This window comes from Salmo trutta, chromosome 2 (genome assembly GCF_901001165.1).
Source record: "Salmo trutta chromosome 2, fSalTru1.1, whole genome shotgun sequence".
In the NCBI taxonomy this organism is placed as follows: domain Eukaryota; kingdom Metazoa; phylum Chordata; class Actinopteri; order Salmoniformes; family Salmonidae; genus Salmo; species Salmo trutta.
Window position 1 is genome coordinate 34,882,327 of NC_042958.1, and position 13,119 is coordinate 34,895,445.

At 45.7% G+C, this 13,119-nt stretch overlaps 1 protein-coding gene across 5 annotated transcripts in view; it reads left to right on the forward strand.

Moving 5' to 3' along the window:
* Window positions 1–13,119, forward strand: part of LOC115154425 (rab effector MyRIP-like) — a 171,998-nt gene that overhangs the window by 136,840 nt on the left and 22,039 nt on the right. For all 5 annotated transcript variants that reach the window (XM_029700621.1, XM_029700657.1, XM_029700638.1 and 2 more), the window contains exon 4: window positions 3,890–4,026. In XM_029700621.1, the coding sequence (XP_029556481.1) occupies window positions 3,890–4,026 (137 nt within the window). The remainder of the gene's footprint in view (window positions 1–3,889; window positions 4,027–13,119) is intronic.

Below are 13,119 nucleotides of genomic sequence, written 5' to 3' on the forward strand. Positions count from 1 at the left end.
GAATGCCGACTGCAAGCCAGGCCTAATCACCCAACATCAGTGCCCGACCTCACTAATGCTGTTGTGGCTGAATGGAAGCAAGTCCCTGCAGCAATGTTCCAACATCTAGTGGAAAACCTTCCCAGAAGAGAGGAGGCTGTTATAGTAGCAAAGGGGGGAACCAACTCCATATTAATGCCCATGATTTTGGAATGAGATGTTCGTCGAGCAGGTGTCCACATACTTTTGGTCATGTAGTGTATGCCTCAATTGTCTCAAGGCTTAAAAATCCTTCTTTAACCTGTCTCCTCCCCTTCATCTACACTGATTTTGAAGTGGATTTAACAAGTGACCTCAACAAGGGATCTTAGCTTTCACCTGGATTCACCTGGTCAGTCTGTCTCATGGAGAAATCAACTCAAGTGTTTCGTACCCTCAGTGTATACCTCCTGGGGTCCTAGTTCAACTTCGGTGTCACTTTAAGCCTTATCGCACAGAAACCATGTGTATTTCTCCCCTGTTTCTCTTCAGTTGCTCGTCTGAGTTCATTTATTTCCTGTTTGGCTGTGCAGAAGAGAAGCAAGTAGCCAGAGATAAAAACCAGCCGGGCCTTTTCAGTTGGGCGCTCTGCTCTCGCTTGCTCCCGGCAGCCATTACTGGAACCTGGGTTACCTCGGGTGTGAATTAAGGAGGCCGGCGCGTTTGGCGGGCCAGCTGATAGAGGGAGAGGAGGATAATAAGTCCACAGAGAACAGAGGGAGGGAGGGATGAGAGCCTACAAAACCCAAGGACCTTCAAAGGCACTCATGATTCCTCTATTAGCAGAGTATATACTGTATGTATCTGGTTTGTCTCATGCTGGCATAGAGACACACATACTGCTGCCTGGCACACACACACACACACACACACACACACACACACTGATGTCTGGCACATACACAAACACTGATGTCTGGCACACACACACACACACTGATGTCTGGCACACACACACACACTCTGACTCACTTCCATCAGGGCAGTGAGGGATATAATTATATATATAACCTATATACAGGTTTTCTTCTGGATCAAAATGGGCCTCTGGCGATGAGCGGGGCCATGGGCATGGCCTATGGTGCGGTCACTGACCAAACATTTTCGAGGCCCTCCTGCTAGCCGCAATGACACATTGTCGCTGTTTTAAAGCACATTTCCTGCGATTCTACACATTTTGCCATGGCTTATGCTTATCTACAGTATAGACTGCATATCTGGTTTAAGTTTACACCCCAAAAAGTTTTTCCATCACAAAAATTATTTTCAAATTATTATTATTAAAAAAAAAATTGTCAGGGGGGGTGGACTTGGACATAGGCGACATGAAAAAACAGCCCATCCAATACTTTTCTATGCAGAAACCACCCCGATATAGAATGAAAAAACAGCCCATGCAACACTTTTCTATGCAGAAACCACCCCGATATAGAATGAAAAAACAGCCCATGCAACACTTTTCTATGCAGAAACCACCCCGATATAGAATGAAAAAACATATAAGGCACAGCACTCGGTGTATGTAGTGTGTGTGTGTGCTTGTGTGAGTACGTTTTGTCCGTCATTACGTGAACAGTGTGTGACAAGGGTTTTTCCACGGTGTGAAAGAAATAGGGCGGCCGTCGGTTTGGGAGAGATTAAACACGAAGTTGGCAGAGATTCACGCAATCCGATGGAACACTGGCGCAAGGCGAGCGCTTTCGTCATGTTTCGTAAACCAAAACACACTCCAACATAAATGACTGCTTACATAACACACAGGCCACAGCAGTCGGGTCAGTATGAGCAGCTAACGCTCCTTCAAGCACATACCGGCTCCAGATCCACACCAGGCCATGGGGAAAAGGATGGGGCATCCCATCACACACACACACAAAACGCACGTGCAGCGGTCTAAGGCACTGTATCTCAGTGCTAGAGGCGTCACTACAGACACTGGTTTGAACCCGGGCTGTATCACAACCGACCGTTATTGGGAGTCCCATAGGGCGGCGCACAGTTGGCCGGGTTAGGGGAGGGTTTGGCCGACGTAGGCCGTCATTGTAAATAAGAATTTTTTCTTAACTGACTTGCCTACTACTAAAAAATAAAATACATACTCACACAATACACATTCACGCACAGTCAATACACAACACATAGTGCATTTGAAAGTTTTCAGACCCCTTGACTTTTTCTACATTTGGTTACGTTACAGCCTTATGCTAAAATTTATTAAATCATTTTTTTACCTCATCAATCTACAAACAATAAATACCCCATAATGACAAAGCAAAAACAGGTTTTTAGAATTTTTGGTAAAGTTATAAACATTTTATTTATATATATATATATATATATATATATCCATTTTAGAATAAGGCTGTAACGTAACAAAATGTGGAAAAAGTCAAGGGGTCTGAATACTTTCCGAATGAACTGCACACACACACACACACACACACACACACACACAATACCCTCAAATGGCATTGGATCATCGGATTAACAAGGCAATTATTTGCATAGAAGTGCTGGAGAGGGGCTGTGAATGGGACTGTTGACTGCTTGACTGCTTACACGGCTCAGTAAATACAATGCCAGTCGTGGTGGCATAGCACCATGGGTTGCATCTCAAATGGCATCCTCTACCCTTATATAGCGCACTACTTTTGACCAGAGCCCTATAGGTTTCAGAGGAGGCTGGTGGGAGGAGCTATAGGAGGACGGGCTCATTGTAATGTAAGTAGGGGAAAAGGGTGCCATTTTGAGATGCAGCCCATGGATGGGGAACAGGACCGAAGCCAGCTTTCTCTCACTGACTTCTGTTCACAAGGGAAAGAGTTTGTTTCCCAGAGCGTTGTCTGAAAGAGATAAGCACTAGTTATCGCTATGCCACAGTAACACGGAGACATCAAATTAAACAGAGTTTTCACATGGCTTTGTTGACGCTGTGCCAAAGTATGACTCGGCCGTGATTAGGCATTTTTCTTGGATTCTTTATGCTTTTTCTCCGTCCTCTTTACTGTGCCATGTTTAATTTCACTGACTCTCTCTCCCTTCTCTCTCTCTCTCCCTTCTCGCTCTCTCTCCCTTCTCCCTCTCTCTCCCTTCTCTCTCCCTTCTCGCTCTCTCTCTCCCTTCTCGCTCTCTCTCCCTTCTCGCTCTCTCTCCCTTCTCGCTCTCTCTCCCTTCTCTCTCCCTTCTCGCTCTCTCTCCCTTCTCGCTCTCTCTCCCTTCTCGCTCTCTCTCCCTTTCTCCCTCTCTCTCCCTTCTCTCTCCCTTCTCGCTCTCTCTCCTTCTCGCTCTCTCTCCCTTCTCGCTCTCTCTCCCTTCTCCGCTCTCTCTCCCTCTCTCTCCCTTCTCCCTTCTCTCTCCCTTCTCTCTTCTCTCTCTCCCTTCTCGCTCTCTCTCCCTTCTCGCTCTCTCTCCTCTCTCCTCTCCCTCTCTCTCCTTCTCCCCTCTCTCCCTTCTCTCTCCCTTTACGCTCTCTCTCCCTTCTCGCTCTCTCTCCCTTCTCGCTCTCTCTCCCTTCTCTCTCTCCCTCTCCCTGCTCTCTTCTCTCTCTCCCTTCTCTCTGTCGCTCTCTCTCCCTGCTCTCTCTCCCTGCTCTCTCTCCCTTCTCTCTCTCTCCTTCTCTCTCTCTCCCTGCTCTCTCTCTCCCTGCTCTCTCTCTCCCTGCTCTCTCTCTCTCTTTCCTCTCTCTCTCCCTGCTCTCTCTCTCGCTCTCTCTCTCTCTCTCTCTCTCTCTCTCTCTCTCTCTCTCTCTCTCTCTCTCTCTCTCTCTCTCTCTCTCTCTCTCTCTCTCTCTCTCTCTCTCTCTCTCTCTCTCTCTCTCTCTCTCTCTCTCTCTCTCCCCTCCTCTCTCCTCTCTCTCTCTCCTCCTCTCCAGGATATTGAGGACCCAGTCTCTAGAATGGTACTATAACAATGTGAAGAGCCGCTTCAAGAGGTTCGGCAGTGCCAAGGTTCTGAAGACGCTCTACAGGAATCACGTAGTGGAGAGAGGAGGCATCTTGGATCTACCAGGTACATGTAAAAGCCTCCTCGTGGCCTTTCATGACTGCGTCAGTCCAAAGCAAACTCTCTCTCTGTCTTCCTGTGCGGAACAGTGTCATATCTCCGGAGTTTGAAAAATCTATCGAACATTCCACCCCAAAAAAAGTATTTTAATTATATGAAGAGTGCCTTGGTCCAGCTTAATTTAATGACTAAATATCTCTCTGGGCTTCTACGGCCCCTGTCTATACTGCTGCCTGGCCCATTATATGTGCTATGTTGGTTAATGCGCATTAATAGCTCTCAGTCAGTAACTTAACAGGGGCAAAAGGTCTCGCGTCACATTTCCACTCGCGCACATGCAGTAGAGAGAACCACAGTCACTTTCCTCACAAGTCACGTGGTGAGAAACAGAACCAATGGCCATTGGATATACACAGCCCCGCTTTTGCTCTAACACCGACTGTCTCACACACACATACACACACACACACACACAAACATTCTCTTTTTCTACCCACACACTCACTCCCTCACCCCACTTCCCCCACACACGTCATCTCTCTTTCATACCTCAACACACTCATAATCCACCACTGGCCAGCCTCCTGGACACAGTAGATGGTACTAATCCCTGAGGTTTGAGAGGGGTAATCCTTGTGTAATATTAGCAGACAGCAAGCGTTAAGGCTGCTGCTCAGTAAGCCTAATGGGGGAGAGAAGAGAGTGGCCATGCTGCTCGGCCTGGGTGGGGTGGTGGTGATGGGGCGGCAGCTGCTCTGCTGGCTGGGTCATAATCCCCTCAGTGGCCTGGGCCACTTTGGCCTCTGAATGATTAGTTCCTGCTGTGGGAACAGTGGAGACACGTTTTATCTGCCCTCATCCTCTCATAATCCAGATGCCATTGTTTCCCCCTACCCTCACCAGCCTGGTCAGAGGGAGTGTATACAGTTAGGGGATGTTACTGTGGTATAGCACAGCGGTTTAAAGGGGCAATCTGGAATTCAAACAACAACAGCGGTGCCTTGGGGTTTTTAAAAGTTTTATATACGTCAATAATTAATAGCTCTCTATATCAACAATTTAAAAGTTCCAAAAAATGTATTTTCAAATCCCAGATTGACCCTTTAAAGGGATGAGGTGATTGAACAGAGGGGTACACCTCCCTGACTTCCAATGCTGATGTGGAACAGGCTGGCGTTGTCAAAAGTGTCCAACGTGGCCGTTAAGCCTTACTATTAGTGGCAGTGCTAATAGTGCTCGTCGTGGCAGGAATAGGGCCACTGTATTTTCTTCGCCAGCCTTCCGGAGCAGCTGCTACTCATAGCAGTTACAGTACCAGTCAAAAGTTTGGACACACCTACTCATTCCAGGGTTTTTCTTTATTTTGACTGTTTTCTACATTTACTCTTTTCTAAACTATGAAATATCCCATATGGAATCATGTAGTTACCAAAAAAGTGTTAAACAAATCAAAATATATTTGAGATTCTTCAAAGTAGCCACCCTTTGTCTTGATGACAGCTTTGCACACTCTTGGCATTCTCTCAACCAGCTTCATGAGGCAGTCACCTGGAACATATTTCAATTAACAGGTGTGCCTTGTTAAAAGATCATTTGTGGAATTTCTTTCCTTAATGCTTTTGAGCCAATCAGTTGTGTTGGTATACAGAAGATAACCCTATTTGGTAAAAGACCAAGTCCATATTATGGCAAGAACAGCTCAAATAAGTGCTGTCGCAAAAACCATCAAGCGCTAGGATGAAACTGGCTCTCATGAGAACCGCCACAGGAAAGGAAGAACCAGAGTTACCTCTGCTGAAGGAGGATAAGTTCATTAGAGTTACCAGCCTCAGAAATTGCAGCCCAAATAAATGCTTCTCAGAGTTCAAGTAACAGACACATCTCAACATCAACTGTTCAGATGAGACTGTGGGAATCAGGCCTTCATGGTCGAATTGCTGCAAAGAGACCATTACTAAAGGATACCAATAAGAAGAAGAGACTTGCTCGGGCCAAGAAACACGAGCAATGGACATTAGACCGGTGGAAATCTGTCCTTTGGTCTGAGTTCAAATTTGAGATTTTTGGTTCCAACCGCCGTGTCTTTGTGAAACGCAGAGTAGGTGAACGGATGATCTCAACGTGTGTGGTTCCCACCGTGACTCATGGGGGAGGAGGTGTGATGGTGTGGGGGAGCTTTGCTGGTGACACTCTCTGTGATTTATTTAGAATTCAAGGCACACTTTACCAGCATGGCTACCACAGCATTCTGCAGCGAGTGAAGGAAAAGCTGCCAACAGGTGCTCAGCATATGTGAGAACTCCTTCAAGACTATTGCAAGTTATTCCAGGTGAAGCTGGTTGAGAGAATGCCAAGTGTGTTCAAAGCTGTCATCAAGGCAAAGGGTGGCTACTTTGAAGAATCTCAAATATAAAATATATTTTTGTATATAACACTTTTTGGGTTGCTACATGATTCCATATGTGTTATTTCATAGTGTTGATGTCTTCACTTTTGTTCTACAATATAGAAAATAGTCAAAATAAAGAAAAACCCTTGAATGAGTAGGTGTTTTTGACTGGTACTGTATATCACTGTTTGAAGCATTAGGAGTATCAAAGCTCCACTACTGTTGTGTTGACTGGTGACTCTTTGTCCACCTGACTGGTAGCTGTTGGTCCAATCAGTTCCACTGTCTGTCTGTGTCACTGTACAGTCCAAAAGGCCCTCCTGTCCAATCTGTCTTCCCAGCTGTCCCCATCTGATCCCCTATCCTCCCCTTCCCTCTCTCCTCCTCTCACTGCCACTCTTATATCACACAGGGACAAAATAGGATTAGCTGCTAGCTGCCGCCGGGCTCCCATTTCAGATGAGCTGAACAGATTATACTGCATGAGAGTCACAAACACGCACCACTGCATCACACCGTACTGACGCGTGCGTGTTTGTGCGGCCATGTGTGTTGTCCCTGAGAATGTCCTCCTCACCATTCTGAGTGTGCTCTCCCTCCTCCCCCTCCTCGTATATTAGATTGAAAAGGGATTGTAAAGATGTACCCATAATGGGTCAAGGCCATGGTGCTGTAGAAATACTGGATATTCATCTGAGCCAGTGGTGGAAAAAGTACTAAATTGTCATACTTGAGTAAAATTAAGATGCCTTCATAGAAAATGACTCAAGTAAAAGTGAAAGTCACCCAGTTAAATACTACTTGAGGAAAAGTCTAAAAGTATTTGCTTTTAAATATACTTAAGTATCAAAAGTAAATGGAATTGCTAAAATGTACTGAGCTATCAAAAGTAAAAGTAAATGTATTCATCATTTCAAATTCCTTATATTATGCAAACCAGATGGCACATTTTCTTGTTTTTTATTTATTTACGGATAGCCAGGGGCTCACTACAACACACTCTGACATTAATTTACAAACTAAGCATTTGTTTAGTGAGTTCTCCAGATCAGAGGCAGTAGGGATGAACAGTGATGTTCTCTTGATAAGTGCGTGAATTGGGCCATTTTCTTGTCAACATGTAACAAGTACTTTTGGGTGTCAGGGATAATGTATGGAGTAAAAAGTGCATTATTTTCTTTAGGAATGTAGTGAAGTAAAAGTAGAAGTTGTCAAAAATATAAATAGTAAAGTAAAGTACAGATGCCCCCCAAAAAACGACTTAAGTAAAAATACTTTAAAGTACTACTTAAGTACTTTACACCACTGATCTGAGCCCACAATGTATGAAGGCACATTTTATTGACATAAAAAACTATACCTCGATTGATCTGAAAGTGGGGAGATCTATTTGACTGCAGCTGTTGGTTTGAGTTGAGGAGCTTTTGACAAACTAGAGGAAAAGTCAAACGCCTTCGAAAAAGAGAAGATAGGATTTGAAAGTAATAGATCACTTTCCGTCCACTTGAAAATCACAGGTAAATGAAGGTTAGTTTTAACGCCATTGCCATTTTAAAGGGATAGTTCACCCAAATTATAAAATGATATACTGGTGTCTGTACCCTGTAAGCAGAACAAGACTTCGACTCATGGTTTTTGGGAAAAAAATGCTAAGAAGTGAGGATTTGGAAACAGTGGCTCGGTAAAGAAAACCAAAGCACTGATTGCCGTCTTACCTTATCCATAAACTGCTTACAGGGAAACGAAACCAATACGTTATTTTGTAATTTTTGGGTGAACTGCGCCACTTCCCCTTGAGAATGATGGGAGACCTTCACTCCAACATGGCTGGAACTTAAACTTGAGGTATTTGTACCTTTTCAAGTCCGTCGTATACAGTGACATTTGAGATCCGTGTGACCTACAAGCAGACTTCTGCTGAACTTATATGGATGTGGCCCTAGGGACCTGTGTGTGTGTGCGCGTCTGTTCCTGCCTTTGTGTGCGAGTGTCCGTTCGTCCATACGTGTGTGCTCGTTTTAAACATTGATAAAGGGTTGGTCGGAGCAGCCACACAATGGGCCATGTATAACCCAAAGCATTGGAGAAGAGATGAAGGGAGTCACATGCAATATGTCAGGGTCTCCCTCCAACCACATATACCCTACTACTCTACACACTCAACCCTAGACCCGTCATCCTAGACTTACACATTCATCCTAGACCTGTCTATCTATGGACAATAGGCTATTTGAAAAGATCTATGTTTACCAATTCTCACCAAGGTCTATTTTTGTTCAGTATTTATCGAAAGATGTGGAAAGTTTGAGCCGTGTTTGTACGCGCTATGTGACAGCTATGGGATTGCTTTTTTCGGAAATGCAACACGTTGACTCAAGCAATACTTTCACTAAGCAATCAACACACTGTCAAAGAGAGCGCATCATGTTTTCCTGCATGCGTCCCAAATGGCTATTCTGTATGGGGCTCTGGTCTAAAGTAGTGCACTAGAGTATAGAGGAAATGGGGTGACATTTGGGATGCATGCCAGCTCTGACACGCTATGGCTGCCTATCTTTTCACATCCAATCTTTTTCCAAGCTGATCTGATTTAATCAGAAGACCATTTAGTGAATAAAAAAGATCAGAATTGGGCTGCCTGTCTAAACACAGCCTAAGAAACAGCCAGTCCTTATCACCTCTAAAAATCCCACTCTCTGTATTAGAGAATGAGAGAGAACAGCTTGTTCTGTGTGCGGGCATGTTTGCATGTGTCTGTTCGTATGTGTGTCCTAGAGGTCTCTGCTTTCCAGCCTCAGTGTGGCCCGGGAATTGTCAAACAGAGCCAGCACCACACAGTGAAAAGAACAAACTCTACTTAATGCTGTCTAGGTTTAATACACCCACACGCACAAACTACTGTAATGTTTTACAGCACAAGCAAGATAGCATCCCTGGGATAGTGGCACACCATAAATGTTTATGGAGAACAACGTGATAACATTCACAGAACCACAAGATAACATTCCCAAATCATTACAACTCCTGTTAGATTTTATTGTTCCATGCGCCGAATACCACTGGTGTGGCAACTGGTGTGGCTGTAGTCTATGGTTTGGGTGACTGGAGTCTTTGGCAATTTTTCGGGCCGTCCTGTGACACAGCCTGATATAGAGGTCCTGGATGGCAGGAAAATCGGCCCCAGTGATGTACTGGGCTGTCCGCACCACCCTCTGTAGCGCTTTGCAGTCAAAGGTGGTGCATTTGCCATTACAAGTGGGGATGCAGCAAGTTAATATGCTCTCAATGGTGCAGCTGTAGAACTTTTTGAGGATCTGAGGGCCCATGCCAAATCTTTTCAGCCTCCTGAGGGGGGAAGAGGAGTTGTCGTGCCCTCTTCATGACTGTGCGGGTGTGTGTGGACCATGTTAAGTCCTTAGTGATGTGGACCCGAAGGAAGCTCTCGACCCACTCCACAACAGCCCCGTCATCGATGTGGATGGGGGCGTGCTCTCCCCTCTTTCTCCTATAGTCTACGATCAGCTCCTTGGTCTTACTGACGTTGAGGGAGAGGTTGTTGTGCTGGCGCCACACTGCTAAGTCTCTGACCTCCCTTTAGGCTGACTCATCGCCATCGGTAATCAGGCCTACCACCACGCAGTCGTGGCTGAACAGGGAGTCCCCGAGGGGACGAAGCACACAACCCTGAGGGGCCCTCGTCTTGACGGTCAGCGTGGTGGAGGTGTTGTTTTGCCTACCCTTACCACCTGGGACCGGCCCATCAGGATGTCCAGGATCCAGTTGCAGAGGGAGGGTTTCAGTCCCAGGGTCCCTAGCTTAGAGATGAGCTTGGAGGGGACTATGGTGTTGAACGCTGAGCTATAGTCTATGAACAGCCTTTTCACATAGTTATTTCCCCTCTTGTCCAGGTGGGAGAGGGCAGTGTTAAGTACAGTTGCGTTGGGGCGTTATGTGAATTAGAGTGGGTCTACGGTGTCTGAGATGGTGTTGATGTGTGTCATGACCAGCCTTTCAAAGCACTTCATAATTACAGATGGAAATTTAGGCAGGTTACCTTGGAGCTCTTGGGAACAGGGACAATGGTGGTCAGCTTGAAACGTGTTGGGGTTACAGACTGGGACAAGGAGAGATTTGAAAATGTCTGTGAGACACTTGCCAGCTGATCTCCGCATACTTTGAGAATGGTCCCTGGTATTTTGTCGGCGACCTTGTGATTGTTAACCTGTTTAAACATTTAGCTCACATCGGCCACGGAGACCGAGGTCACACAGTCATCCGAAAAATACAGGGGCTTTCACGCAAGGCACAGTGTTATATTCCTCGAAGCGAGCACAAAAGGCATTTAGCTCATTTGGGAGTTATGCATTGCTGGGCAACTCAAGTCTGGGTTTCCTTTTGTAACCCATTATAATCTGCAAGCCCTGCCACTGGTACTTCCTGTTTGAGTTTTTGTCTGTAAACAAGAAGCAGGATAATGGAGTCATGGTCAGATTTGCTGAAGGGAGGACGAGGGAGTATGTATTTGTATGCGTTTCTGTGGGTGGAATAAATGTGCTCTAGAGTTTTAGCACCCTTAGTGGTGCAGGAGACGTGTTGGTAGAAGTGAGGTAGGAGGGTTTTAAGTCTCCCCTTGTTAAAGTCTCCACCCACCAGAAACGCTATCTCTGGGTGAGCGGTTTCTTGTTTAAGGCCCCATACAGTTTGTTGAGTGCCAGAGTGCTGTTGGCTTGTGGAGGGATGTAGACAGCGGTGATAATTACGGATGAGAACTCTCTTGGTAGATAAAAGGGTCTGCAGCTTACCATGAGGTGTTCTATATCAGGTGAGCAAAAGCTCCAGATTTCCTTCACACCTGAAGCAGCACACCATTTGTTATTTATAAAAAACACATTCCACCTCCTTTCGACTTCCCCAAAGCCGCAGTCCGATCCAGTCGCTGCATGGAGAATCCACAGAGTACTACTGTACGTGCATACCATCATCATCCAGCAACGTTTCAGTAAGACACAGTATTGTAGCTTTTCAAGTCTCTCTGATGGGAGACTCTCGAACAAAACTCATCCGTCTTATTCTCCAGTGACTGGACATTTGCCAATAGAACGGAGGGGATCGCCATTTGGTTTTCTCTCCACCTCAATTTCACCAGGAATCCACCTCGTCTCCCCCATCTATGCCTGCAGTGTTTTGGTAGCTCATGGAACAAAGGAATAGGGTCCGGTATGAACAGTGGAACAGCTGAGTCGGTTGAAGTCATATTTGAAGTCGAAATCGAGGTTAGTAGCTGTCGATCTGATGTCCAGAAGTGCTTGGGGTTCATATGTGATAATACTATGAACTTTCTGTACAAAAAAGTAAAGATAAACATGATTAATTGAAGTCACTATATAGCAAAGTTGGGTTTGAACTCGTCAGATGTCGCCCTTCTCCGTCGGCACAATCTTAGGGACTCCAACATCAGATCAACATCCAGCCTTGATTGATATTTGATTGTGATGTCAACAAACATGAATTCAGTGATGCAACGCTGATGGAACGTGATCGTTTCGATAAGGTACGGCGAAATGATGTGGAAACAATGTTGACTCAACAAATTGTGGTCCCGTGGGAAGTGAAGTCAAACAAACACGATGGCCGCATTCCAGGCTGACTACATTGCAGACGCCTGCCAGATCGCACCACGCCTGGACAGGCGTTTAACATTATGAGCTATCCCGACAATAGGATTTAGCAATCTGATGCCTGACTGCACAGTCAGCGGCGTGACACGCAACCATTGCTTCATGCAATGCAGTGGCTACAATGTAGTCGGCCTGAAACGTGACAAATACCATGATATCATTTGGTTCGGTGAGTGCCTTGTGGTTGTACTATAGGTACTATACGTATAGCCTTAGACAACCCAGTGAATCAGTGACTGTTGACCTTGGTTGTCTCTCTCCTGCTTCCTGCTGCTGTCTCTGGTCTTAGAACATTAGTGACTCACACACAGCCCTGTCCTGAAATGTGTGTGTGTGTGTGTGTCTGTGGCGAAACATGCAATGCCAAACGCTGTCACATTGGTGACATGTGGCACCAGGAGTGTATCTGCGATATGTCTGTCAGGACTTGAGTAGTTGTGTGTGTGTTTTTGTGAATGGATTGTGTGTGCATGTTTGTTTGTGTGTATGTGTTTATGCACATTTGTGTTTTTGTGTGTGTCCATACGTGTGCACGCACGGGTTTGTGTGTGTGTATGTATGTGTGTGTGTGCTTGTTTGTTTATGGGATGGCATAGCGTAGTGCTACGGTCCCACAGAAGCCTGAGGTGATGTCATGATGTGACCTTAAGTGACTCTGATGTGAAAGACACATTAATCTGTCACTAACTGTCTGTCAGACGTTTGAAGAGGTTTAAGGACACACAAAAACCACCACGCACACACACACTATTGTAGAGGCGTTGTCGGTGTCAGAACAGAATTAGTAGGTGGAGAACAGAACAGAAATCCACCATGCCCTTCTCCACCCCTAATGGCACCTGATCTGCAGTGTCCCTGGTGGCCAGTATGTTTCACTACAACATGCAGCAGATGGAGCAGTCAGGTTTACTCCCAGTCTGTGCATTTCTCATTCACAAACTCTCTCTCTCTCTTTCCCTCTCTCGCTTGTTCTCTCTCTCACTTCCTCTCTCTGGCTCTCTCAATCCCCCCGCCCTCTCTCTCTCTCTCTTT